We start from the raw sequence: 26,883 nt of genomic DNA on the forward strand, positions 1-26,883 counted from the left end.
GATTTTTTTACGATGTCACGTTGAAGTTATCTGCTTCTTTACACCCTACATCCCATGAATTTTGTCAACAAATATGTAGGGTGAAAGAAGAATTAGACGACATGTGTAGGGGTTTCAATCTAAGGATGAGGGGGATGACATTGACCATAAGGGTCATATATGACAAGTATTGGGGAGATTTGACTAGACTAAATATTTTGTTATATGTGGCTGTTATTCTTGATTCCCGTCTAAAAATTTCAGGCATATTTTATGGTTTGAGACTTGCACATGATCAGGCATGGACTGATCTTATTGGTGAGATGGCCCGAGATATCCTTTATAAATTTTATGATAAGTTTAAAGCAATTAAGGGTGGTACTGCATCTACTACAGCTACACCTACCCCAACACCTCCTCAAGACACCGGGGCAACAAAGAAGCGTAGATTGGCATAGACTAAGACCCTTGCACATAATCCCACACTAGTCCATCAATCTACGGAGGTGGTTTCAGAGTTAGATAATTATTTGTCAGGGGATCTTATTCAAGATGATGATGATTTTGACATATTAGGATGATGGAAGGCAGCATCAAAGAAATATCCCATCCTTTCTGAGATTGCCCGTTGTATGTTGGTCATCCCTATTAGCATCGTTGCCTCGGAGTCTGCCTTTAGTACCAGAGGACGCATATTAGATCCATTTCGTAGTTCATTGTCTCCTACAACTGTGGAGGCATTGATATGCACACAAAGTTGGATGATGGGAAAATATATTTATGTTCTGGATGTTTTAGATTTTAAAGAGACCAACGAAGAGGGTGGTGATTAGTCTAGATCTGGACCATCTGATAATTGTTGTTTTTATTTTATTATTTTGATTTATTTATATTTATTTCAATTTCATCAGTATTAATTTTAGTAGTGATTATTGTAGCAACACATGAGACGACTCAAACGATGTCTTCCTCTACTGCAATATGAATATGTGCTCAAGCCTCAAAATACTACCCATCCGGCTGCCCTAAATGTCACAGTCAAAGACCTAAACATCTCGCATCTTTCTTTAGATTATTAATTTCTTATAATATTGAAATTTGAATCAGTTGTACGTATTATGTAATTTTGTAATGTTGATACAATGTCCCTTGGACACTTTTTGATTTTGTAATTTTGTAATTATTTAGACTTTCCATTTTATTTTTGTAATAGCTTAATTATTATTATTATTATTTTTAGTTTATTAGGTAGTAGACTTGTAGTCTATACTATAGTTGTCACGACCCCGTCCCAGGAAGGACGGAATCCTGACTTACATGGCTGTTCTTTTTTTTTTTTTTTTTTTTTCCTAATAATATGCGATTGGCATGGACATGACACACATGCACTCTAAATTTTTCGTTTAATAAAAGGGAACACTTAATGGACGTTCTATTCGAACATTCATCCATAAGAGACTCTCAGAGTCCATCTCAAATTAAAATATCTATACATAACATAACCCATCATTCGTAACATAACTGTCCTCGTTAGGGAAAGTCCTAAGCGTCTGCCTCTCCCTCTGCAGTAATGCCTTACTCCCCAGCCTTTTCATCATTACCTGGACGTTTAAAACATTTAACACAAAAATGAGTCGAATACTCAGTAAGTAGTACACCATGCAATAAACATACTAGGCATCTATTCTTTTCTTTTTGAAACATGCATACATAAACATTTGCTTATTCTTGATAATGCTTTCATGCATAACAATTTAAGAATAACTGTACTTTTCATGCATAACTGTACCTTTCATGCATAACTGTACCTTTCATGCATAACTATACTTTTCATGCTTAACTATACTTTTCATGCATAAACATTACTTGCTTTCATGCATAACATTATTTAGAAATGACTTTGCTTTACGTTTCACTTTCTTGGGCCAGTACACACTATTACGCCCCGTGTGTTGGGGTTAGCGGTCTTTTGGACCTGGATTCCCGCCCGCGGCAGCAGGTTGGGAACCCCTTTTTCATGGGGGGCAGCACTAGGTGCACTTCCAGTACTACTTACCCGGCATTGCAATCTGCCCATTCATTTGGTACCGTTTTCATACATGTGGCCATTACGTACATTCATACATCCATGCTTTCATTCCTTTTCCTTTCCTTTCTTTAGAAAAAGTAACGTTTTCATCATCTTCATTTAGTGCCAATGCATATGCGTTTCTTTGAAAGGAATGTTTCATGTCATGATACATATAGGTACGGCATAATTATTTGAGAGAGCATGCATAAAATCTCATGATGCATTACCTTACATACACACAATGGTAATTAACAAGGTACTTAACAGGAGTTACCAAGAAAGGCTTATACATACTATACATGCATCTATTATTTCATAAGAGAAACATTTGGAAAGAGAGAGAGAGAGACTTTTTCATAAAAGAGCTTTGTGTGTAAGGAGCATGGTCATAGCTACTTACCTCATGGCTTTACAAGTAAGTTCCTTGAATCTTGAAAATAAACTCATATTCAATGAAATGAAATAAACATATTAATATTCATTTCACTTAAGACTTGACTATCTAATACCCATACGTGCTCACTTAAATTCCAAGTGGAATTAAGACGTCTTGCTTAACCTATTTAGCTACATACATGGCACTAAGTCAACTCTTAGTATCTTCATTACAATATTTAAGTACCTATGAGAGTATGAGGCTTGCTTGCTGTCCATTTCTTAAAGGCTATTGTTTTCTATAATGGTAATAGATGGAAATCATAAGTTAAAAATGAAGAGGTGCTATAAATCTGGAAATTTTCATAAAGGAGGGCATTTTGACAGTTTTGCATCATCATATGGAAGATAGATCCAACAAGGGGTAATGCTAATAAGAGGGTTGGTTTTGTCACTCATTCTCCAATGGTTTTTCATGCTAAAGTTTATCTTTGATTAAACGAGAAGGGGTAAGGTTAAGCAAAGGTAAAGTGACTGGTTTAGGCTTCCAAAACAGAACCTGTTTTCTAGTTTCTGTAATGCATGGACAGCTAGCAAATCTCAATGTTTTCATGGTATTAAACATCCCTTACTTAATCAAATATCAATCATCCAATTAACTAGTACAAGAGACGTAGAACTCAAGAAAGCCTCATATATATATATATATATATTCTGGAAACCATACTAATAAGGAGATACAAACTCTTGGCATGTTTAAAACTTCTAAGGTAAGCTTACCAATTTAATTTAAAAGTCTTGGTGGCTTACTTAGGCCATAAATCTTGAGCAAAGCATGTTTAAAATTAAAATCTTAACTTCATTAATTTTAACACAAAAAGACATGAGTTCAACAAAAGTAAAACATGACTTGGACTTGGAAAACATAAGAGGAAGGACTACAAAATCACCCTTGGGACACACGGCTGGAACACAACAAAGCAGGACTTATACACACACTGCTAGAACCATAAAACAGAACACACACACACATGGCTGGAACCCCATCAAAACAGAACATGATCCATGGCAAAACCACCTCAAAATAGAGCACCGTAAAACAGAACATACAGCTGGAATTTCACCAAAACCGAATACACACACTAGAGTAGCTAACAAGGGAAACAAATGAGAATTAAACCTAGAAATTACTACACAACAATCGGTTCACACAATATTTTGAAAACTCCTAAATCACAAGAAAACTCATGGGAGATATAATACCTGTTTGGGTCTCTTTTGCAGTCACGGAAGTACACAGCAACAAGAAATGAAGAGAAGTTCGAAACCTCAAAGCTGGAATAACGGAAGAATTCTTAAAACAAACCCTAGATTAAATCATAAATCTAAGATTTCTAAACTAGAATTTAGAGCCACAAAAATGCACTTACACGGTGGATTTTCCTTGAAGGCTTTCGGTGGAAACCTGGGTTTACGAAATGGGAGAATCAGCTTGAGGAGAAGAAGAGGTCGCGCGGTTGGGAGAGGGGAAACCGAAGGGTTCTTCGTGTGAGTGAGGAGACTAGAGAAGTTTTCTCTCCTCCGTGTGCCTTGGGACCGATGGGTAAGTGAGGAAGAGAAAGGAATTGTTTTTGTTTTTCTTGTCCCTTGGAATCAGCGTGTAAGAGAAGGAAGAAGAGTATTACTTGCCTTGCCTTAGACGCTGGCGTATAGGAGAAGGGAATGATATTTGATTAGCTTCTGAAGGAAGCTGCAAGCAAGAGGATTTACTCAGCTTCTTGAGGAAGCTTACGGTGAAGAGAGGAATGGGAAAGTCTAATGGCTTGTTGAGGAAGCCAACTTGTAGGAGAAGGAAATGAATTCACTTGGCTTATGGGGGAAGCTACAGGTAAGGGAGAATGAAAAATCAATGAATATAATCAAACTTGTCCCATAAGCTAGGGAATGAATGGTGAAGATTAAAAAGAGTTTGGGCCATTTCTTGGGTAAATAAAATTAAAACATTTGAAAGAAATATTGTAAGGTCATAAAAATCATACCCATGAATTATTTAATGACCCATTTAAAAATAAAAGCACACCCATCTTAAAATAATTTAATAAAATTACTGAAAGTTTTCATCTCTAAATATTTAACTTAAAGAATTAATAAAATGACGTAAGGACCTATGTAGTAGGACTCGGGTATTACAATAGGAGTACTTCATTAGTCTTAATTATATAAAAATGTGTATGTATATATTATTTTTATTCTTGTTACTTTTTTTCTTTTTTAAACTCTTTTTTTTTTATGAAAAAAAAAAACTTCTATTTTTGTGGACCCAAAATGGCTCAGAAGCTGTTTTTGGGCCATTTTCGGCCCATTTAAGCGGTTTCTGGGCAAAAAATGGCCCAGTAGGGTGCGGGGGGGCTGACGGAGGACCCCTTTCACTTGCACCCTGTTATCCAGGATGGGGTCCCCCGGCCCCGCACTCCGGGGGCAGGGGTTAGGTTAGAAAAACAACCCCTGGCCCATGAGGGGGCGGAGGACGGGGTGGGGGCTACCCCACCTCATAGGGGGTGAGTAGCACCCCTACTCGATTATAGCTAATACTTGAGAACTATCAGGGTGCAAACCAACCTTGTGGATGTTGGACATGTGGCGCAAATGACAGCAAAACAATGATGGATAAAAGTTGAATGGGGGTGCTCGGGTTCCCAAAGATTGTTTCTACAAGTTTCTCTCCTTCATGTGTCCAATGAACGGTATAGATATTCAATGATTCATTGCTCAAAAGTTTCCCAACTATGTGACGCCCCCCAAACTCCATTCGAGATATGTAACACAAGGTTACATACTTCGATCAAGACAATTAAAGATGCAGTACACCTAGCATACATCTAACAATATGCAGCATTCACAAATGATATTTTTTTTTAGCAATATACAATGCGCCAGAATTACTATATCCCAAAACATAATCATACTTCACAAATTCAAATATCCAAAAGTTATAACATAAGCTTGAGTCAAAACAGGTACTAGAGTCAATGCTGCATAATACAAACATGAAATGTAGACTGACCTAAATCAATGAGCTGCATGAGCAGTATCCAAAATCATATCCAAAAAATGGAGTATCAATGCTATCAGCTCCTCTTCATCGCTCTGTGGTCTATTCAACCTCATCTAATTGGTTGTGCGTGGATTTTCCAAGTCCTGACACATCGTCTACCATTCCATGGGGAATGGTAGTTGAGATTATCGAGTGAAATTTGTAAGCTACTAAACTACAAACAATATACATAGGCATGCATGATAGTAAAATGGCATGTATGAATCATGACATGGACTTGAACATGCATGACGTGACTTGTGAATAACATGACTATACATGAACGTAACATGATTTGAGGTAAATGTAGCATGACTTGACATGAACATGACCTTGACTTGACATGAATATGACCTTGTTACATACATATATTTTGTTTAACGTGAACTATAGATGCTCCATGACTCCCCAATGACTGTGTGCTCCTACTGGTACTACGTTACATCACAGACATATGCGCCAGCTGTGAGTATATCATGATAACTGAACTGATAAAACTGGTAAACGTGTAGTTGGCACCATCGACATTGGGTGCTTGATTTCGCTCTGGTAACTAGTTACTTAGGTCCCATTCGAATCCTGCTGATTGTACCTTGTCAACCTGGGGGATTCCGCATTTAATTTAAACACTCCAGCGTGGATAAGGGAATACCACAATAATAATTCCTCATTCTAGCACTTGGGGTCGTGATAAAATAAATAACTCATGCATGACTTAGACATAACTCATGACATACTCATGTAACAGATGACATGACATTAGTGACATGTAATAGAATGACGTATGAAAAATGATATGACATTCGTGACATATATAACATAATAACATGTAACAGATGACATGGTATTCATGGCATGTAACAATGACATGGTATTCATGTAACAAATAAATGTGCAACAATAGTAGAGATATGGCATGGTATATTATAACATTTACAATAACCATAATGACATGATAAAAATTAGCAATTTTACCATCGTATATACATGAATATATCGAGAGTAAGTTAGAGGCTAATTTACAGTGATATAGTGTAACATAAAGCGAGCGTAAAAAGTGCGTGAACTGAAATAAGATGTTTTCTAGGATTAGAAAATCCCTCTAAATTCTTATAAATATAAAACTCACTAACTTAAGGCTAAATTTACAAAGTTATCCCTCTACTTGTGGAAAATTATAATTTTGCTTCTAAAATAAGGATTTTTCAAAAAAAATCCAAAACTTATCAAAATTTACATTCCTCATTTATGTTTTTTTCCTAAATCTAAATATGCACTTAGAAAAATTTAAAACTCATCACAACTATGAGAAACATGCTTAATCCGATTCATGTATTAGGCCAAAACATGATTTTATTGCTACTTGATCTTTCAACATACTAATATGCTTAAATTGATTTTACAAACTGTAAAAAACCACATCCTTAGTTAGAAAATCATGGTAAGATACTAATTTACACATTTCATGAAAACTTCAACTCACTACACCATAGAAAATGCCAAATCCTATAATAAACAATTCTTATATCATCTCATGTTACCATTTCATCTCATCTCATCATTATAACTTTTCCAAACTCCCACATAAAATATAATAAACAATTCAACATTTTCAACTCTCAATTCAACTTTTTCAAATCCCAAAATAATAATAATATATTTTAACATAATATTTTAAATTTTCATCTAAAACTAAAAATTCTCATCTCACTCCCCAAACCAATCAAGACAATGTCAAATAGAACCTACTCTTGATGTTCTTGGTCTAACACTTTTAAATCAACTCTAAGGAATCCAAAAGTCCATAAATAATTTTCTAGCATGTTAATTATTCGAACCTAAGTGATATCATACTTGAATAAACAACCAAAAATCACAAAACACAACTCAATACAATCGGTTTGCACAAAGACCATAAAATTGAGTATAGCATGCTTTGGACTTGAAACAAAGTGACTAGATCCTTTACTTTTATGCAATAAATCTTGAGTTAACACAACCATATACCTCACATTCAATTTCTAACTACATCTAAGCATTAGAACTAGCATGTCATGGCAAATATTTCAACAAAACACACGATCAAACCCGAGAGCCTCTAGATTGGGTTTAAACCAAACTCTTGCATGTTCATCAACACTCCATCAAAGATCTAAAGCATAATGCTTCAAAATTAAACTCCTAATACATACATCAAGCCTCAAGAACAACATATATGAAAATAAATGCCATAGAATCAAGTTCCAAGAGCCAAAATAACAACCTAAGCCAAAACAGAAAATATTTTGAGCCAATCGATTTCTAGTACTTTGTAATCATGCAAAAGTCTTTTATAAAAAGACTAACATACTTTGAATCAAGTCATAACTTGCATATTGACATGTTAGGAGCTCACCATATCAAGATCGACCTAATATTTTATAAAAAAATATAATAAAACTTTCAAAGTTCCACACAAACATCAAAATTGTCAACACCAAAATCTTTCCATCATGAAACCCGACTTTCATCAATTAGAGCTCCATGAAACATTTTTCAACACATACCCAAGTAAACTAAACTCAATGATAAACAATGTACCATAGGATAAATCCATATAAATTAACTTACAAAGGGCTAGAACATTAGAACAAGAAGTTGCCATAAAACTCTCTCAAATCTCTCTTCGTTTCTCTCTTGAAAGACAAGTGAAAAATGCAAAGTGCGAGAAGTGAATGGAGTGGACGTGTGGTATAGGGGAAGGCCTGACATGGATGGTTCTTGAATGACATGGGGGCGGGCTACTTGAATCACATGGGGGCTGATGTGGGTGGTTGGGATTGCCATCAAGCCAGTATTTGAGGCTATTCATAAGGTGGCATGACACCCAAAGCATGGCTGTGAAAGTGGGAGGAATCTTTCTCAAGAAGATTGGCCAAAAGGGGTGGTTTTAGTGGGACTAAGTGGACTTAACCGAAATGCATCTAGTTTGGGTCTCGTTAGGGTTTCGTTAATTGGTGGGCTCAAATCAAAATTTTATTGATTAAATAACATTACCAAGATGTAAGGGAGTAGTTAAGGGTGTAAGAGTGTGTGATTGACTAGTTAATTTCATGAGGAACTGATTTAACTAAGTGATAAAACTTTTAATCAAAATCTAGTTGGTTTAGGGTTTGGAAACTAATTTGCGGTTTGGTTACCTCCAAGGATTTTGGTTTCGGTTGGCTTCCAACTTTTTGGAGTTTCATTAGGGTTGAGACCCTATTTCTAGAAGATTAACCAAATAGTGTTTGGTTGGTTGGAATAGTATTTGGTGTAAGTGACGTGATCACATGGCTTGATTTACGCTCCAACACTTACACATTTGTCCTCCACTTGACATGTGTCCAAGGGTTTCCAAATGGATGGTTAGGATTGTGGCATGCATCCAACTAAAAGGTAATTCTAGTGATACTAAGTGGATTTGGACATCCTACACGGCGATTTGATAGCTATTTTAAGCAATTGCCCTGTGGTGCTCTCCTGAGGGTTATTATTCACCCATAAAATTTGAAACTTTTTATTGTACCATGAAATCCTAAATATTCTTATGAGTCAAATGGTACAACTTTTTTCACGAAAATTTACTTCTAAGTACCTTAATTAAATAAAAAGGCAATCCTAACTACTTTTCATTTGAAACATTGGAAATGTATTATTGCACCATAAAATCATAAATATTCAAATCAATCTAATGATGCAATTTGTTTCGTAAACTTATACTCCAAAGTTTTCTAGTTAAACAAAAAAGACAACTTTGTCGCCATAGTGGATTTGGGATCCGACCACGCTAATGGACTAAAACCTAATCGATTGCTCAATTCATGAAATCCAAAAGGATTTCATTACGTTTCTACGGTCTAAAGAAATTTCCTAACGAATGTTTTTTGGATCGGTACAAAATATGTAATAAAAATCTTCATGAATCTAGATGGTGGAAGAAGGCAACACGCATTAGAGAAAAAAAAAATAGATTTGGTGCTTGCAAGAGGGGCTTGACCTTACACCCCTATTGCTTTCTCTTCCTTTTGAAATTTCTAAATAAAATACTTTGAATTCTACTGATTTAACTGACCGAAAATGATTATAAATCAAACCAAAAACTGTAAAGCGTGAGCAGCGGAGAGGGGCGGCAATCAACAGAGGAGAATATGAAGATTGCTTCCAATTTTCGGCGAAGCCTCTAGCTTTCCTCTCAAAATTTCCAGCTTTAACAAGATTTGAATCTTAATAATTACTCCAACTAAAAATGATTAGAAAGCTGGCCAAAGATAGTGAATTCTATTGGTGAAGAGGGGCGGGCGGCGCACATGGCTATGGCATGGGGGACAAAATTTGAAAAAGTAGACTTGAGAAGAGTCTTTTTATCAAGTGTAAGATATGATGATGCATGGAAGTAAGAGGTGACTTGGTCATGTATTTAGAACAATCAAAACCCATTATCCAGGTGGCTATGGGTGCTAGGCCCCTAAGAATGAGGTGATAAAGTGGGTTGCCACATGTCAAGGGCCACTAATTGGTGATGTCATCAGAAAGTTCTTATTGCACAAAATTTCTAAAAATTCTAAAATCTTTTTTGTCAAATGATCCTCTTATGGACCTTGAAAAATTATGAGAAGCTAGACCAATTCTAAGGTCATTTTGAATTCTTGGGCCTAAGATTTATTTCAACCCGTGATCTCCATGGTCCAAATATCCATAACCAAAATTCTTGATTCACACCTTGCCTTGGGGTGTTGCATTCTCTATCTAGAAAGGGTAATATTCTTGATTGGTCATACTAATGTTTGCACTATGAATGCCAAAAGTCTTGGTGGTGCACTTTATTATATTACTTTTATTGATGATTACTCTAGAAAAAAGTGGGCTTTTTTACTGAAAACTAAAGATCGAGTGCTAGATGTGTTCATGGTCCTACATGAGAATTTTGAAAGGGAAATCAAAAGACATTTAAAATGTGTTTGGGCAGATAATGGTGGTGAGTACGGATGACCATTTTAAGAGTATTGCAAAACTCATGGCATCAAGCTGAAGAAAATAATTCTTAAGACACCACAACCGAGTGGTGTAGTAGAGAGAATGAACAGAACAATTTGTGAAAGAATTAGGCGTATGCTCTCTCATGCAAAATTGCCTAATTCATTTTGAAAGTGAGGCACTGAGGACAATAGTTAACTTGGTCAACCTTTCTCCTTCCATTCCTATGGATGGTGACATTCTTGAAAGGGTTTGTATAAGGGAAGATTTCTCTCTTGGACATTTGTGGGTGTTCAGTTGCAAGACTTTTTGTTCATGTTCCTAACGATGAGAGATCCAAGCTTGATAGCGAATCCAAGTAGCGCATCTTCCTGGGTATTATGAACATGAAGGATTTGTTTATCGACTGTGGGATTCAGTTAAGAAGAAAATCAGAGAAGTAGAGATGTTGTTTTGTTTAAAGATCAAACCATTGAAGATGTGGATCAAAGTAAAAAGTCTGAGTCTTTCAATGAAGAACTTGTTGACATGGATTCAATTTATTCTTCTTTTGTGATGTTTGATGAACATGAGGGAGTTGAATTGGAAGAACATGTTGATACTGTTGAAAGTGATGAACCTGAAATTGATGATATGAGACAAGAACAACAAGCAGAGCAACTTCATTTAGAATTACCTACAGAAGATCAGTTAAGAAGATCTACTAGAGACTGTCAACCTTCCACTAGGTTTTCTGGTTCTAAGTATGTTTTACTTTCAAATAGAGTAGAGCCAGAATCTTATCAAGAGGCTATGTAGCAAGATCAGAAAAAATGCGTGGCTGAGAGCTATGCAAGAACAAATGAAATCCCTACATGAGAACCTTGCCTATAAGTTGATAGAACTATCAAAGGGTAAAAGAGGACTGAAGAGTAAATGAGCTTTTAGATAGAGGATTGAGCCAAATAGTTCAAAATCAATGTACAAGGCATATTTGGTTGTGAATGGGTTTAGTCATAAGAAAGGCCGTATTGATTTTGAAGAAATTTTTTCACCCGTAGTAAAAATGTCTTCTATCAAAGTTGTCTTGAGTTTAGCTACTAGTATAAATTTTGAGATTGACTAGCTTGATGTGAAGATCGCTTTCCTCCAGGTCACCCTGGAGGAGAAAATATATATGGAGTAACCAGAAAGGTTCATAGTAAAGGGCAAAGAGGATCTTGTGCATTGACTAAAAAAGAGTTTATATGGATTCAAGCAAGCACCTAGATAGTGGTTCAAGAAATTGGATTTCTTTATAGTTGAGCATGAGTATGATAAAACTACTTCTAATCATTGTGTGTTTGTTAAAAAGTTATCTGATGGTGAACTTATTAGTCCCTTACTATATGTGGATGACAGTTGATAGTTGGTCGTGATTATGAAAAGATTGACAAATTAAAAGGATAGTTAAGTCTTGGGAATCGCAAAATAGATTCTTGGTACAAAGATCTCTCGTGAAAGAAAAAATGCCAAGTTGTGACTATCTCAATAGAGTTATATCAAGAAGGTACTAGATAGGTTCAATATGGGCAATGCAAAACCATGTTTCTCTACTTGCAGGCCATTTGAAGTTAAGTTCAAGGCAGACTCCTACAAGTGAGAAGGAGAAGGAAGAGGTGCAAAATATGCCTTATGCATAAACTGTGTGTAGCTTAATGTATATCATGGTTTGCACAAGACCTGATATCACTCGTGCTTTTGAAGTTGTTATTCGATTCCTCTTTAATTCTAGCAAAGAACATTGGCCAGCTAGAAATTAGATTCTTAGGTGTCTTAGAGGTACTTCTAGGGTGTGTTTATCCTTTGGAAATAGTAAGCCAATGCTGGATGAATTTACAGATGCAGTTATAGCTAGTGACATTGATTCTAGGAAGTCTACTTTAGGGCACTTGATTACTTTCTGAAAGTTGTGTCATGGTAATCTAGATTGCAGAAATGTGTTGCTTTGTCTACTACAGATGTTAAGTATATTGTCATCACTGAAACTAGCAAGAAATTGTTATGGATGGAAATGTTCTTAAAAGATCAACTTACTCAGAAATAAGAGAATTATATTTTCTATTGTGATAGTGAGAGTATTATCCATCTCATTAAGAAATTAACTATTTGTTCAAGATCTAAGCATATTGATGTGAGGTATTACTGGATTCGTGATGCATTGAAGATGAAGTTGTTATAGTTTGAGGAAATTCACACTGACAAAAAAGGGTAAGATATGATGACAAAACTACTACCTATGCGAAAGCTTGAAGTATGTAGAAGAAAAACAAGCTTGGTGGAGTCCCTCACATAGCTGAAAGGGGAATATTTGTTGGTTAGGTTCCTCCATGTGAGTGAAGCCCATTTAAGCCACTTAGTGACAATTTGTTAATTTCAAAATAGGTGGGATTTTTTATTTATAAAAGTGTGCCGTGTATGCTGGTGTGGGTAAGAGAGAGAAAATAAAATAAAATAAAGAGAAGAAGTTGCAGCTGTACATACGAAAGAGTGAGAATTTATTCTTTTTCTCACACTTCTATAGATTTTTTAGATCTGTGGTCTGATTTTGATGAAATTTCACTATGTTATTCTTTGAAGGTGAGAGTTTCTCTTTGGTTCGTGCTAATCGTTGACATCTGTAACACCCCCTTCCCGTAGGCTAGGTGTGTCACGTGTTTTTTCATAAAATAAACTCGGCAAGATATCTCATTTTTAATAAATGAACTTAGGATTTATTTTGTAGAAAAACTGTCTAATAAAAATGTTTTCTAAAAACATTAAATAAATAAACTAAAAAAATTCATGTCATAAAAGCATGTCTTATTTTTAGAAAGTCTGAAACTACAATTAACTGCTCCTTCTATTCCTGGCCTGCCTGCTCATAATCATCATCCTCACCTGGGTGGTTAAAAACATGAAAACAAACTAAAATGAGTCGAAGACTCAGTAAGAAATCCATCACAACGTAAACGTAATAAACATAAGATTTTCATAAAAAACTTTCATGCTGAGCTTAAAATTCATGACTGTTCATACTGATACTTATGCTATGCATGACTGATTTATCTGAATTAACTGACTGATTTAACTGATTTATCTGACTGGCCAACACACTTAACCCTGTGTGCGAGGTTGTGCACCGGCCCCACATCCCGATGCAGCAAGGGGAACCGCTGATAGTATTCTAGCATACTATGGTGGACCACGATTGAGTTCGTGGCTTGCACATCCACCCTGAACTGAACTGCATTGGTACCATGCATCTGAATGACCATCTTATTAAACTGATCTGATATTATCTTGCACTTTGAACTTAAGATAGCTTATGTGTCTTATACACATGAGATGCATGACATAATACATACATAATTATAATTTTTGAATCTGAACATGATGCGGAATGACATGATCTTATGCTATGCTGGATGACATGTTTGCATATGACATGAGTGGTTCATAAATAATGGCTGTCAATGAACTGGCTTGAATAATACCTATATATAAGCTAAATTGTGATGATCCTAATTTATGATCAAATTACTTACCTCGCTGCGCTACTTCTTGAATATCACCTCGTAACTCGACACCTATACACAATAATAACTATCACTAAATCTATTTGGAAACGAATAAGTATGAATATCCTACTTAATTAAATTCACATCGTAGAACATAATCAAATAAATATTCTATTTATCACAAAATTAATGAATACTGATATCTTAAATTATTTACAATACTAATAGCATATTCTTACTTTAAAAATATGATTTAGATAATACTTGAGATATAATCAATTCTATTAAAAATAAGTCATAAAAACTTCAATTCTTAAAATAGGTTTCATTTCTTATAATTAACATAATTAAACAAGAAATATAAATAATAATATCATTTAAATATTCTTAACATATTTCTTTATTTTCAACCTACAACTTTAATAGCATAATTATAACAACATCTATTAAAGTAGACAGTAGAATCTCATTTAATAAATCGTTCAAAATAATTTAACAACTTTTACTGCTGAAATATGATATCTAATCTTTCAATATAATTTAACTATATATAAATATATATATATATATATATATATTTATATGAATCTAAAATAATTGGTGGAAACATTCGATTAATAAAAGTAGACTCAATCATATATTATTCAACACTTATAACATATTCCTTAATTTATTTTTAAAGTATAACATAATAATTTTATTAACATCTGACTAAAAAGATAAAGGAAAATTAGCTAAAATAATAGGCTCCATAATATACTTCAAAACAAATTTTAAATTCCTTTAACATTTTCTTAAGCACTATTTAATTGCAATAATCAGTCCCACAAGAGTCCAAGCCCATTTAAAAAAAACATATACCAATTTACAAAAATTAGCCCCTTACATAAAAACAAGAAAGCCTGAGGCCCGCTTGAAGAAGTCCACTAAGAACCAGGGCTTTCGGCCGGATGGGCTTTAAGGCCCATGGCTCATCATGAAGTGTCTTTCACCTTAGGAAATACACAGGTTCAAAACAATGGGATGGTCAAGAGCAGGGAACTCACCGAGAGGAGGAAACGCGACGGTGCGGTGGTTCCGGTGGCTGGAAAACGAGGCGGCGTGATGGGGTCTCTGGGCAGGGTGGTGCGATGCCGTGACACAGAGAGAGAGAGAGAGAGAGAGAGAGAGAGAGAGGACTGCCTAGCCGAGAATAACGGGGGGAGATCACTGTGAGGCAGTCGAGGCTGAGGTGGCGCGCGGCATCCCTGGGGTGACGGAAAGTCCTCACCGGCGGTTTTTGTGATCCCCGAGAGGTGCTCCGACGTCCTTAAGGTGGCTGGCGAAACCACTTGGATAGGCTGCCCCGAGGTGCTCGTCTACGGGTGCAAGAGGCCGCAATGTGGTTGAGTTGGTTTCTCGGCAGTGGCGGTCCATGAGCTGGCACCGGCGTGATCTGAAAGTGGTGGCGGCGTCGGCATGTTCTGGGCTGTGGTGGAGTCGCCATGGAGGAATGTGGGTGATGGTGGTTTCGGACGATCGGGATGCTCTGTTTTTGGGAGTACTAGACAGAGGTGCGTCCGTGTGGTCGCTACCGTGGAAGAGAAGTAGAGGCTTCTCCACGTCCGTGGCTACTGTGGCGTGCCTTGGCCGCTGAGGATGGTCTGCTGTCTTTTGTGGTGGCTGGTGGTGGTGTGGAGTTGCTGCGGCTGGTTTCTCTAAGCTGGGTAGTGCAACACCAAGAGAGAGAGGACAAGATTCTGTTATGCCGAAACAAGAGGGAGAGAGAGAAGGGTGGTGGACGGCACTCTAGCTTAGGTTGAAGATGATCACATGCATAAGGGGTTGGGCCGTGTGCGTGAAGTGCGAAACGCATATATATAGAGAGAAAGTGATAAAAACCCTAGAGAAACAAAAGGTAGAAAAACTGCATATGTGAACGTATATCTCCCATGCAAGTTGTTGCCGTGAATGTAGTAGGGATAGGAAGAAACAAGATTTAAATTCAACAAAAACTCTAGAAATCTGATAAAATCTAGTAATAATTATTAATAATAAAACAAAACTCTAGTAAATTCAAACAAAATCATAATAGAAATAAATAACTGTAAAATCTGATAATAATAATAATCACAATAATAATAATAATAGAATATTTATAGCTATATGAAAAAAATACATAAAACTTATATTATAGCCTAAACTTAAGATCGGGTTGTTACAACATCCCTCTTCGCTAGTTAAATGCAAATACCCAGTTGGTGAGATATTTCTTATCGTCGAGGTTGATATCCGTTTATAAGGTGATGAAATCAAGAATCTAAATCTTGATCTTGATCATGTAGTGTTTGCCACTAGAAATTGCTCTAGAGAAGACAAATTGTAAACCTATTATTATTCATAGTGGAACTTTTAATTAGATTAGATCCCGTAGTTTTTTCCGTCGTGTCGGAGGATTTTCCACATAAAAATCTTGGTGTTTTGCTTGTGAATTGCTTGATTTTCTTTATTCCATTTGTGGTTTTATTTTAATTTCTAAATTATCGATTTAATTTACACAAAAAAGATAGAAAATATTCTGCTGTGTTGATAGTGTACTTCACCCTACCAACAATTTATTGTGGAGAATAAAGAAAAAGGAAGCTAGTTTTACTTGCCCAAAAAAAGAAGCTAGCCAGTTTTATTCCAACTGAAAAAGGTTATCACAATATCTTGATCTGCGCACTAAACTCCTCCATTCATATGTACGATGCACACAAAAACCATAGAAAAAGGTTATACAATATTTATTTAATTTGGTGGTTGAGGCTCAAAGTGGTAGTAGTAGTACCTACACCGTATGCATGCAATGATCGAAATTGACAATGTACGTACTCATGGATCGAGAAGCTAAACCTTTCCTAGTAGTTAGAACGATCAAAGTTATTATTCCACACGTATTATAAGAAAAATAAATTTTTGTGATTAATTTATTATAATTAAAAAATTATTTATAATTAATTTTAATTATAAATAATCATTTCGTTAAAATTAACTAATCGTAAATAAATAATTATTTTATAATAATATCCAAAAAATTTATGCAGGAACACGACCAATTAATATTAATTAGTCCTATACCATTCAATCGAAAAGGAGAAAAGAAAACAGAAGCTCGTTGATTCACTGATCAACTAACGAGCTCCACTCGATGGAATTCCGTACAATTTCTACCCTAAACGTCGTAAACAGCACATCCCATCGAAAGCCAGATCAGCACACAGGAATATAATGAGTGGATCAAGTTACGAGCTCGAAGAATGTAAAGCTAACATTGAAGGATGGGAATTATTGGAGTTAAGAGTAGTAGTAGTATTAATTGCTTTTGGGCTAGCGTACGTAGTACGTACGTATGATCAATCATCGGAAAATGGAACTTATTCTGTTTGTTTTTCCTGAAAGAAAATGCTAGAAACTGCATAGATAGATCACTATCTTATCATTATCACATTATATAATTAACGTATTAATATTTAATTACTCTTAGATCAATTATTCATACAAAAATCTTAGAATTATTAAACATCAATAATAAATTATCGTCACAATGTTGCGATCAATATATGATTAGTGTCTGTCACATGATCACGAGGAGCTAGCACTCAATCTGAGAATTCTAGTACTTCTATAATTCAATTATTATTATTTTTTTTGTTTCTTAAGGATTGTTTTAGTTACACAAAATTAAATTATATCATCTTATCTTATTCCATATATTCATTATAATTTTTCTAAACTTTCACATAAAATATAATAAATAATTTAATTTTTTCAAATTTCAAAATAAAAATTATATTATAATAATATTTTATTCAACTTTTAATAAAACATATCTTCTCATATGATCTGATCTCATCTCATCTGAACTGCATAATGCATAAGTCATTAGCATGCATATATGCATCACCTGGAACAATTTTTTCACCAGTCCACTTGCATATAATTTTGCATATGCCATAATCAAAAAATTCACACGTCTGAAGCCTCTAAGCCTCCACTTCTCGGCATATATATATAATTAAATAAAAACCACACGTACTCAGGAACCCTATTTGCACAGTTGAGTGGAATTATTGCTGGACCTCATTCCTTATTCTATTACAATTGCTGGCCTGGCGTAACAAAAAACCATGAGTGAAAGCAACTATACACTTCCAAGCACTCACAAAACCCACAAAAATTATATCACCCTTAAAAAGAATCCAGGGCATAGAATCGTATGCACCCACCAATTCTCAATCTCTTAAAAAAAAAAAATTCTGAAGAAAAAAAGAAAACAGAAAAAAGAAAAAGGGATTGGAGAGAAACAACAATTTTTCAGTACTGCATGCGTGTATAAATACCCCAGCTCATATAAATATTGTCATACAAGTTACGTTCTCTCAATATTATTCAACCCTACACTTATAAGTAGTACTAGACTAGGTACTCCTACTTCGAAATCAGGGCTAGTTTTTCACGTACGTACGTAGCTGATCATCGAGAAGAGATTAAAAATGATAGGGTGGGGAGACGTTTACAAAGTGGTGGTGGCCATGGTTCCTCTTTATTTTGCACTGATTTTGGGGTACGGCTCCGTCAGGTGGTGGCGTGTCTTTACTCGTGAACAGTGCGACGCAGTCAATCGCTTCGTTTGCTTTTTCACTCTGCCACTCTTCACCTTTGAATTCACCGCCCACGCCGATCCTTTCGAATGGAACTTTCTTTTCATTGGTGCTGACGCCGTTTCCAAGCTCATTATCGTGGTGGTGCTCGCTTTGTGGGCTAAGTGCACTAGCAAAGGAAGCTATCGCTGGTCCATAACGAGCTTCTCTTTGTGTACTCTAACCAATTCTCTTGTTGTAGGGGTGCCCTTAATGAAGGCCATGTATGGCCAATTGGCGGTGGACATGGTCGTTCAATCATCGATTGTGCAGGGAATCCTTTGGCTCACTGTTCTCTTGTTCGTCCTGGAATTTCGACGGACGGGTATTGATTTTTCTTCCGATACGAGTGTTGGTGATAATTCTCGGGTGCAATCTGGGGTTGAACCAGGAAAAGATTTAGAGCAGAGCAGTGTCAATGTTGAGCCAAGCACCAGGCCGTCGTTCTGGTATTTGATGAGGACGGTGTGGGTGAAACTAGCCATGAATCCGAACTCGTATGCCTGTATACTAGGCATTGTTTGGGCATTTATATCAAGTAGGTATGTATATATATATATATGTAAAGCATGCTTCTTTAACTATTATTGCAAGTACGTATGTACATAGTAGAACATGATGATCAAGTAGTGTTGATCAGGAAAGAGTAAAACAGCAAATAGAACATGATCTTGTCTTAGACGTTCGTGGATGAAGTTGTATACCATTTATATTAATTTGAGTTCTGTTAATTTATTAGTTTCATATGTTTTCAGGTGGCATTTGCAGATGCCAAGCATCGTGGAGGGATCCATACTGATCATGTCAAAAGCTGGGACAGGCACTGCCATGTTTAGCATGGGTGAGAACATTATTAAGAGATCGATCTAGCTAATTAATCTTATTCCGTGTTCTGTTCAATCTTGATGTCGTTATTTGATTAAATATCATGTGCAGGGATCTTCATGGCACTTCAAGAAAAATTGGTTGCATGCGGCCCAGGCCTCACTATGATTGGGATGATTTTAAGGTTCATAGCGGGACCAGCCGCTATGGCTATTGGTGCTATCGCAGTGGGTTTGCATGGTGATGCATTACGTATTGCTATCATTCAGGTATTTTTTTCCCCTTTTTATAAACTCATGCAGCTAGCATAAGTACTTGTTGCATGCGACTTGTCAATATTGGAGTATCAAATTAATATATAATATATATATATATATATATATATATATACCCAGGTCAGCCACTGATCATCTATGCTACCAATGTCCTCCATTCATGCTTATAAGGGCATAGTGTAACTAGATGTAATAGTTAATAGTAGAAAATGCATGGCTGGTGTGCATTTGACTATTTAATTCACTTCATACACGACTACTTTTGAGTGTACAACACGTCAAAGGTTGAATGATGTCAACCACCAATTTTGTGTTTTTTTCCTTAAGATGCTGACAAGGATAACAAGGAATTAATTACCCTTTCTTGGTGCAAGAAAGTGGCTCCTTGGTCAAAACAAGAACCAAAAAAAAAAAAAAGTGGGGAGAGAGAGATGGGCTCTGTTTGCACTCAGAAAATGTTTGGTTTTATTTTATTTCATCTTATTATTATAATTTTTTTAAATTCTCACATAAAATATAATAAATAATTTAATTTTTTTAAATTTTAAAATAATAATAATACTAAAAAATAATATTTTAATAATATTTTTTTTTAACTTTTATTTTTAATCTAAAATTATTTCATAAATAACATAATATATATTGTTGTTGTCATATAAATGCTAAGCATGCTTTAAACTTTTAGGTTGGCTGTCTCACGCAGTTTTGAACTAGTGTTTTAAAGTTTGAATATTGTCGCTGCTGCTGTCTGGCAACGTGGCCATTAGGATAAATTCACTAACGATTATGAAATTTATTCAAGATTAAATAATATGATTAAAATGAGTGGACACAGACATCTACTTTGTCTATCTCTAGCTATTAGAAATTCTGCCCCTCATCAACAGGTGGAAGCTTGTCATGAACGTAGAAGTACTACACAAAGTTGTGGGCTAGCTCATATTGTCGTAATATATAAGCAGTACTTTTTTTATAGGAATATTCCTTAGCCTTATTAATAGAAAGCTACATATAAATAGACCATGCATGGTGATATTGATACAAGGGAAATTAAGTACCGTTGCCAATAAATTCATGGAATCCACTGTTAAGACATTAGTGATGATAATCCACTGTTTAAAGCCTTTAATAGCTTTCAATATATGGCATTAAAGTCTTTATAAGGTCTCACTGATCAACAATAGAATTATAAAGTATACCCATGAAGATCTCCTCGTCCACTATCTTCATGCTTTTACTGCTTATATACGTTCGATCAATGATAATATATGAACCGACAAGATCATCATGTGTCTCTGATCATCAGTTAACGATTGGGAATAGATGTTCTCTACATTCGCCTTTGAACACTTGGTTTTGATCCTCGATCGGCATCTTCTTTCGCACATTTTAGTATATATACTTTTTACATAAACAGTAAAGATCATATCAGTACCAATCTATTCTATTCTGATATGATGTTTGCATGCAGGCAGCACTGCCACAATCCATTACGTCCTTCATCTTTGCTAAAGAATATGGATTACATGCAGACGTACTTAGCACTGCGTAAGTCGCTTAAAACTCATGATATATAATCTCTTCACATGAACTTTCACTATTACAATACATGAAGACTTTCATGAAAATTATTCAGTAATGAAATTTCGAGAGAATATTTTGCAAAATAGAATGTTTCTTATGCGTGGAAAACTAAAACAAAAGCCTTGGATTGATTACTATTATACATGCATAAATTCAACTTGACTATTCTTTTTTGGCTCGTCTTTTTTTTTCTTTTGCAGGGTGATCTTTGGCATGATGGTTTCACTTCCATTGTTGATAGCTTATTATGCTATTTTAGAGTTTGTATATTGATACCCTCGGATGAGGGTTTTTACAAAAGAAAGGGATCAGAAAGCTAAAGATCGTTGGTCTTTCTGTTTTATTTTAGTTATTTCCTTTCCATTTTGTTTTCTTTTGAACATGTTCAACTTCAGCCTAATTGTTGCCTAGTACTTACTTTCAATCTTTTACCTCAAGAGATACCGCGTGCATCGATCCCATGAATACAACAAACATTATTAATACATATACATCACTACAACAGATTTTGGCGTTTGTGACCAACGAAACCGTCACTTAAAAGGCGTCATTTTGTGACAATTTACTGTTCAACCATCACAACAAATTTTTTTGTGACAGTTGTAAGTCTTCCGTGAAATGTAACGTTCGAACATGATATTTTTTATAACAATTAAAATCCGTCACAGAAAATAACGTTTGCACGTCAAAATTGACGTTTGCACGTTAACTCGACTGATTAACATTTGAACGTAAAAAAATAGACGTTCATTGCTTTTGCTTCACACGATTAATATTTACGTTTGAACGTTTGCTCATAGACGTTTTGCATGTAGCATTCGGATGTTAATGATTAAGCGTTCGAATGTGAAAGTTTAACGTTCGGATGTTGGGTTGTCATTCAAACATATCTATTCTAATCATTAGAACGTTTAGATCATTTGTGTGTGGAAACATTCAAACAAAGTGACTTACATTTGAACGTTTTGTTGGAATTCGGTGGTATTATATTTGAACATTAGTTCGAATGTTTTTTCTTTACATTTGAATGTACTAATTAGAAATAGTAATTTCATAAAATTAAAAAGATACAAATTGTATCATATTACATTATAAATATAACAGCTAATAACGTCTTATAGAGTTGTAAAAACAGACAAAAAAAGTTTCTAATAATGATAATGATATATTCATTTCTTTTTCTTTCCTCGCCCCCCGCGATCCTGCTGTAGTGACATAACATATTCCATCTGGACTAGCGTCTCCCTTTGTATTTGCTCTTGATCTTCAATGCGTATTCTCTACTCCGGGTCTCTTTGTCGCTCTTGCAAACACGTATGTAAATCAGATGTCGCGATAAGAGAGATTTCAACTCCTACTATCTCGACTTCATTTGCTCAATTTCTTAGCGTGCTGCATCTAAATCTTTAGTAAGATTATTAATTTCAGAAGTCGAGGTCGTAAAGGATGAACCGACATGTTTGGAAGAATGTCCCAAACCTCTTTCCAAACTAGACTTGCTCTGCACTTGCATGAATATGTTCATATCAATAGGAGAGGATTCCTCAGAGGCTGACTGGATCTCAATCATTTTTTTTCTGCAATTACAACCAAACTAACTTATTAAAAGAAATGAGTAATCCAACATAATATGAATTCACATGTTGAATAATTTATTCATAGAAAATAACCTCACTTACATAATTATTTTTAGCAACAGGATCAACCCACTCACTGTGCTTATTAGTGTGAGTAGCAATATAGACATGAATGAGAGAAAAATTTTCAGGATCATCACGTTTCTAACAAAGCAGTAATTTTAAAAAATAATATTAGTATTTAAATAAAAGAATATGATAAAAATGAGTGAATTTTAAGAAGTTATTAATTATCATTTTATCGGTATGACGTTGGAATGACTTTGAACCAGCACGATGGTGGATTGTCAAAGTCGTTCTATTATGTACATTAATAGAACTTAAGTGATGCAGGACAAATTAACAATGTTAAACATAATATATGAAACCAATATAGATGTAAATAAGATATAGGGGATAAATCTAGAATATTTGATAATCTGGACTTGCGAAAAAATCAAGACACTTCCTCTAATCATCTAACTTCATTTTCTGAAAAGGGGACTGAACAACCTCTTCCAATGTCTCGAACTTCTTGAAGTGGTTATGACATCGTCCCTTGTGACGTCGGAATAATGTAGCCATCAACTCAATCACAGTTCACACATCCTCGCTATGGCTAAAATTGAGGTCGAATTCATCGTAAGAAGTAAATTGCGTCAAAAATATGAAATCAAAATATCTCTAAAAAGATTTATGTTCGTATATAAACTCACCAGTACACGACTCTAAACATGATCCTTAACCTTATTCGGAACATCTTTCCATGATCGCACATAAAATGGGGCATAAACTCGGACTAGTGTGTCGACATAAGAGGAAAGCGACGTTGTACTGTCATCCACTCCCCTAATGAAGTTATCAGGAATGTTGACCTTGATTTTTTCATGCCTTATATTTTTTTCCAGAGCAAGGCCATGTGTTAAGCCACGTCTGCGACGTGACAAGGCATAAGCTTATATTTTTAAAATTGTTAAATACAGTCCCCAAATATTGAAATATAATTAATTATCAACAAAATTTCCTTACTGGTAGATGTCAACTGGTTGTTTGTCTCCTATGTATCAACTTGTTTAGGAGAGGAGTTCTCAATTGGGGAGTCGTGAACGGTTTAGGGACTTAGAGGAGGCATATTTCTTCGTTATCAGTTTGCTGGGTCGACATATTTATAAAAAATGTATTGTATTGTCTCTTATGTAAATAAAATATTTAATACTTTTATTCTTCATCTCCAAATGTATTTTACATGCTTGTTTTAGAATCGACTTCAATAACATCTTTGTTGTCATCATCTTCTTCTTCATCTTCTTCGTCAACTTGCTCTTCGCACTCTTCTTCTTCTTCAGACTGTTTCTTCTTCCTCACTTACTTCATGAACTGAATGATTATTTAATACGGATGGGTCGAGATGTACGGGTGAGATGTTATCTCTACATAAGAGGATTAGTTCTAGTGCACCAAGGTCAACAAATAAATTAATACCCTCTCCATCTTCCTAGAATGCCTCTATAATATGAGTGTCATATTCATCTCTACTTTGATCGTAATCCACTACCATTCATGCATCACAAATATTCCGAGGAGCAAATTTTTGTACTGCTCATCAAGTTATCTCTCCATTATCTTCATCGGCCCATTTCATTGGATCAACCAAGTAAAAGACTTGGGTAGCTTGGCAAGCCAATATGAATGGATCATTTTCATACCATTTACATGCAGTATTGACACTCGTAAAGTGACTATCCCTATATATCGAAACCCGACCACTGCCTATATCTCACCAATCACATTTAAAAACATATGTCACATTCCCACCCAGGTATTTTAATCCGATAATATCAAGTATGACACCATAGTAGTCAATATCATTTGTTCCATGACTTCTCTCGACAACACACCATAGTTTTGTGTCTTTCAATTACGTTTACGGTCTATAGCATGGAATCTATAACCTTGAATTATGCATGTAGTGTATCAAAGTGATCTATGTGAAGGACCACGGGCCAATGAATGCAATTTAGAAGAAACTGATGCAGGATCATGTGCACGTTGATCCAAAATCTAACAATTGAAATAGTAACAAAATTATTAAAAGTGAACAAGAATTAAAATGGTTCAAAATGATTTTAAGTCATGGGATATTTAAATGCATACGCGTTGTTCAAACCATCCGAAAAATTCTTTTTCGTGACTTGCCTATATATTCTATACGCCTTCTGTCCTAAGTTTGTCCATGTGCTCACTATATAGAAGTATAAAAGAATAGAATATTTGAACACAGTCGTTATAGTTCAATTTTTTTTAATTAGAATTATTCTAAGCATGCGTCGACATACCTAAGATAGTCATCAATCTCCCGACAATTATTCAACACATACTACCAAGCTTTTCCTAACTCTTCACCAATTAAGTCGTATCTCGTTAGTGCATCCAAGGGTTGTACATTCTGAGAAAACACTACTAGTAGTTCACAAGGGGGAGGAGTAGCAAGATCAGCATTCCACTCTTCACGATTAAATCATGTCTCAACACCACGAAGATATAGATAGCAAAATGTCAACCATTCATTGAGTATATAAGCCTCTGCTATTGAACCATCATCTCGGACTTTATTCCCAACAGTACGCTTCAATCTACCCAAATATTTTTCAACTAGATACATCCAACGGAACTGCATCGGGCTACCTAATAGTACCTCTCAAGGTAAATGGACCATTACATCAAAAAATTATGTTGAAAATATCAACTTGAATTTACACAGTATAGTAGCAACGTCTTCTTCCATCTTCCATAAGATATCTCAATCTACTACCCGAGAATATAAATCTTTGAAAAACATGCAAAATTCAGTTATGGCGACACTCACGTTGGAAGTCAGTTTCCCACAAATTCCCACCAGTAACAATTTCTACAAAAATATGTAACAATTATGACTTTTCAATCCACTTATTTTCTAGTCATCAGGGTTTACACGTCTACCGAGATTGGAGGCATAACTATCTGGCAACTTCACACCTTGCAACTATTTGCAAAAATCACACCCTGTTGCCTTCCACTCGCTATTCTTATTAAATTCACAACATATTCACAACAAATTAACAATATATTCACAACATAATCACAATCAATTCTTATTAAATCAAAATCAATTAACTAACAACATATTCTTATTAAATTTTGAACATATTCACAATCAATTCACAAAAAATCACAACATATTCACAATCCATTCAGAACATATTCCCAACAAAGTTTTTAAATATACCTAGCACAACAATATCCCTTTACAAATGAAAAAGTTTCAACAAGCCCCAACAAATAATCCTTCAGACAAAAACACAATACTATGTTGGTTCAAACTAAACAATACATAGTTACAACAAAATAATTTTTTTTTTATAAGAATCGTAACTTCCATTAATAAAAGGAGATTACAGACATTTATCAAGGCAAAGGACTTGAGAAAGAAAGTTTGGAATACAATCACACCACATAGCGATATCATCTACATTTATTGCATAACGAGCTAAACAATGAGTTGCCCTATTTCTTCTCTATGTGCATAGATAAAACTACATTTAGCAAAATATGTGGAAAATAACTTATTTTCTAGATATAATAGCCCAAGCAGAGAATTTTCCATTGGATGACGCTGCAAAGCCTCGACTACTAATAAGCAATCTGATTCAACTTGAATGTTTGTAATGCCCATACTAGAACACAGCTTTTGCCCTCGAAAAACAACAGTTAGTTCAATAACTTCTGGTTCCTCAACCTCATGTTCAAGCTTACTAGATGCCATTAGAACTTTACCATGGTCATCATGTAAAATACAACCCATACTAGATTTGCCTACCTCCGTAGAAACAGCTCCATCAACATTTAACTTT

General features: G+C 35.1%; 1 protein-coding gene and 1 long non-coding RNA gene across 2 annotated transcripts; one reads left to right on the forward strand and one right to left on the reverse strand.

Moving 5' to 3' along the window:
• Window positions 1–1,357: 1,357 nt before the first annotated feature.
• On the reverse strand, window positions 1,358–4,317 carry LOC108993593. Its single transcript, XR_001996531.2, has 3 exons — window positions 3,856–4,317; window positions 3,689–3,760; window positions 1,358–1,580 (listed from the first exon to the last, which is right to left on the reverse strand). It is a non-coding gene; the product is annotated as an uncharacterized LOC108993593 (long non-coding RNA).
• Window positions 4,318–18,415: 14,098 nt separating this feature from the next.
• Window positions 18,416–21,777, forward strand: LOC108993644 (auxin efflux carrier component 5). The gene is made up of 5 exons (XM_018968630.2): window positions 18,416–19,235; window positions 19,449–19,534; window positions 19,630–19,787; window positions 21,265–21,341; window positions 21,578–21,777. Exons 1-5 carry the CDS (start codon window positions 18,547–18,549, stop codon window positions 21,648–21,650), a joined length of 1,083 nt encoding a protein of 360 aa, XP_018824175.1. The 5' UTR covers window positions 18,416–18,546; the 3' UTR covers window positions 21,651–21,777.
• The last annotated feature ends 5,106 nt before the right edge of the window (window positions 21,778–26,883 follow it).

Source organism: Juglans regia, chromosome 11, assembly GCF_001411555.2.
Source record: "Juglans regia cultivar Chandler chromosome 11, Walnut 2.0, whole genome shotgun sequence".
Classification (NCBI taxonomy): Eukaryota; Viridiplantae; Streptophyta; class Magnoliopsida; order Fagales; family Juglandaceae; genus Juglans; species Juglans regia.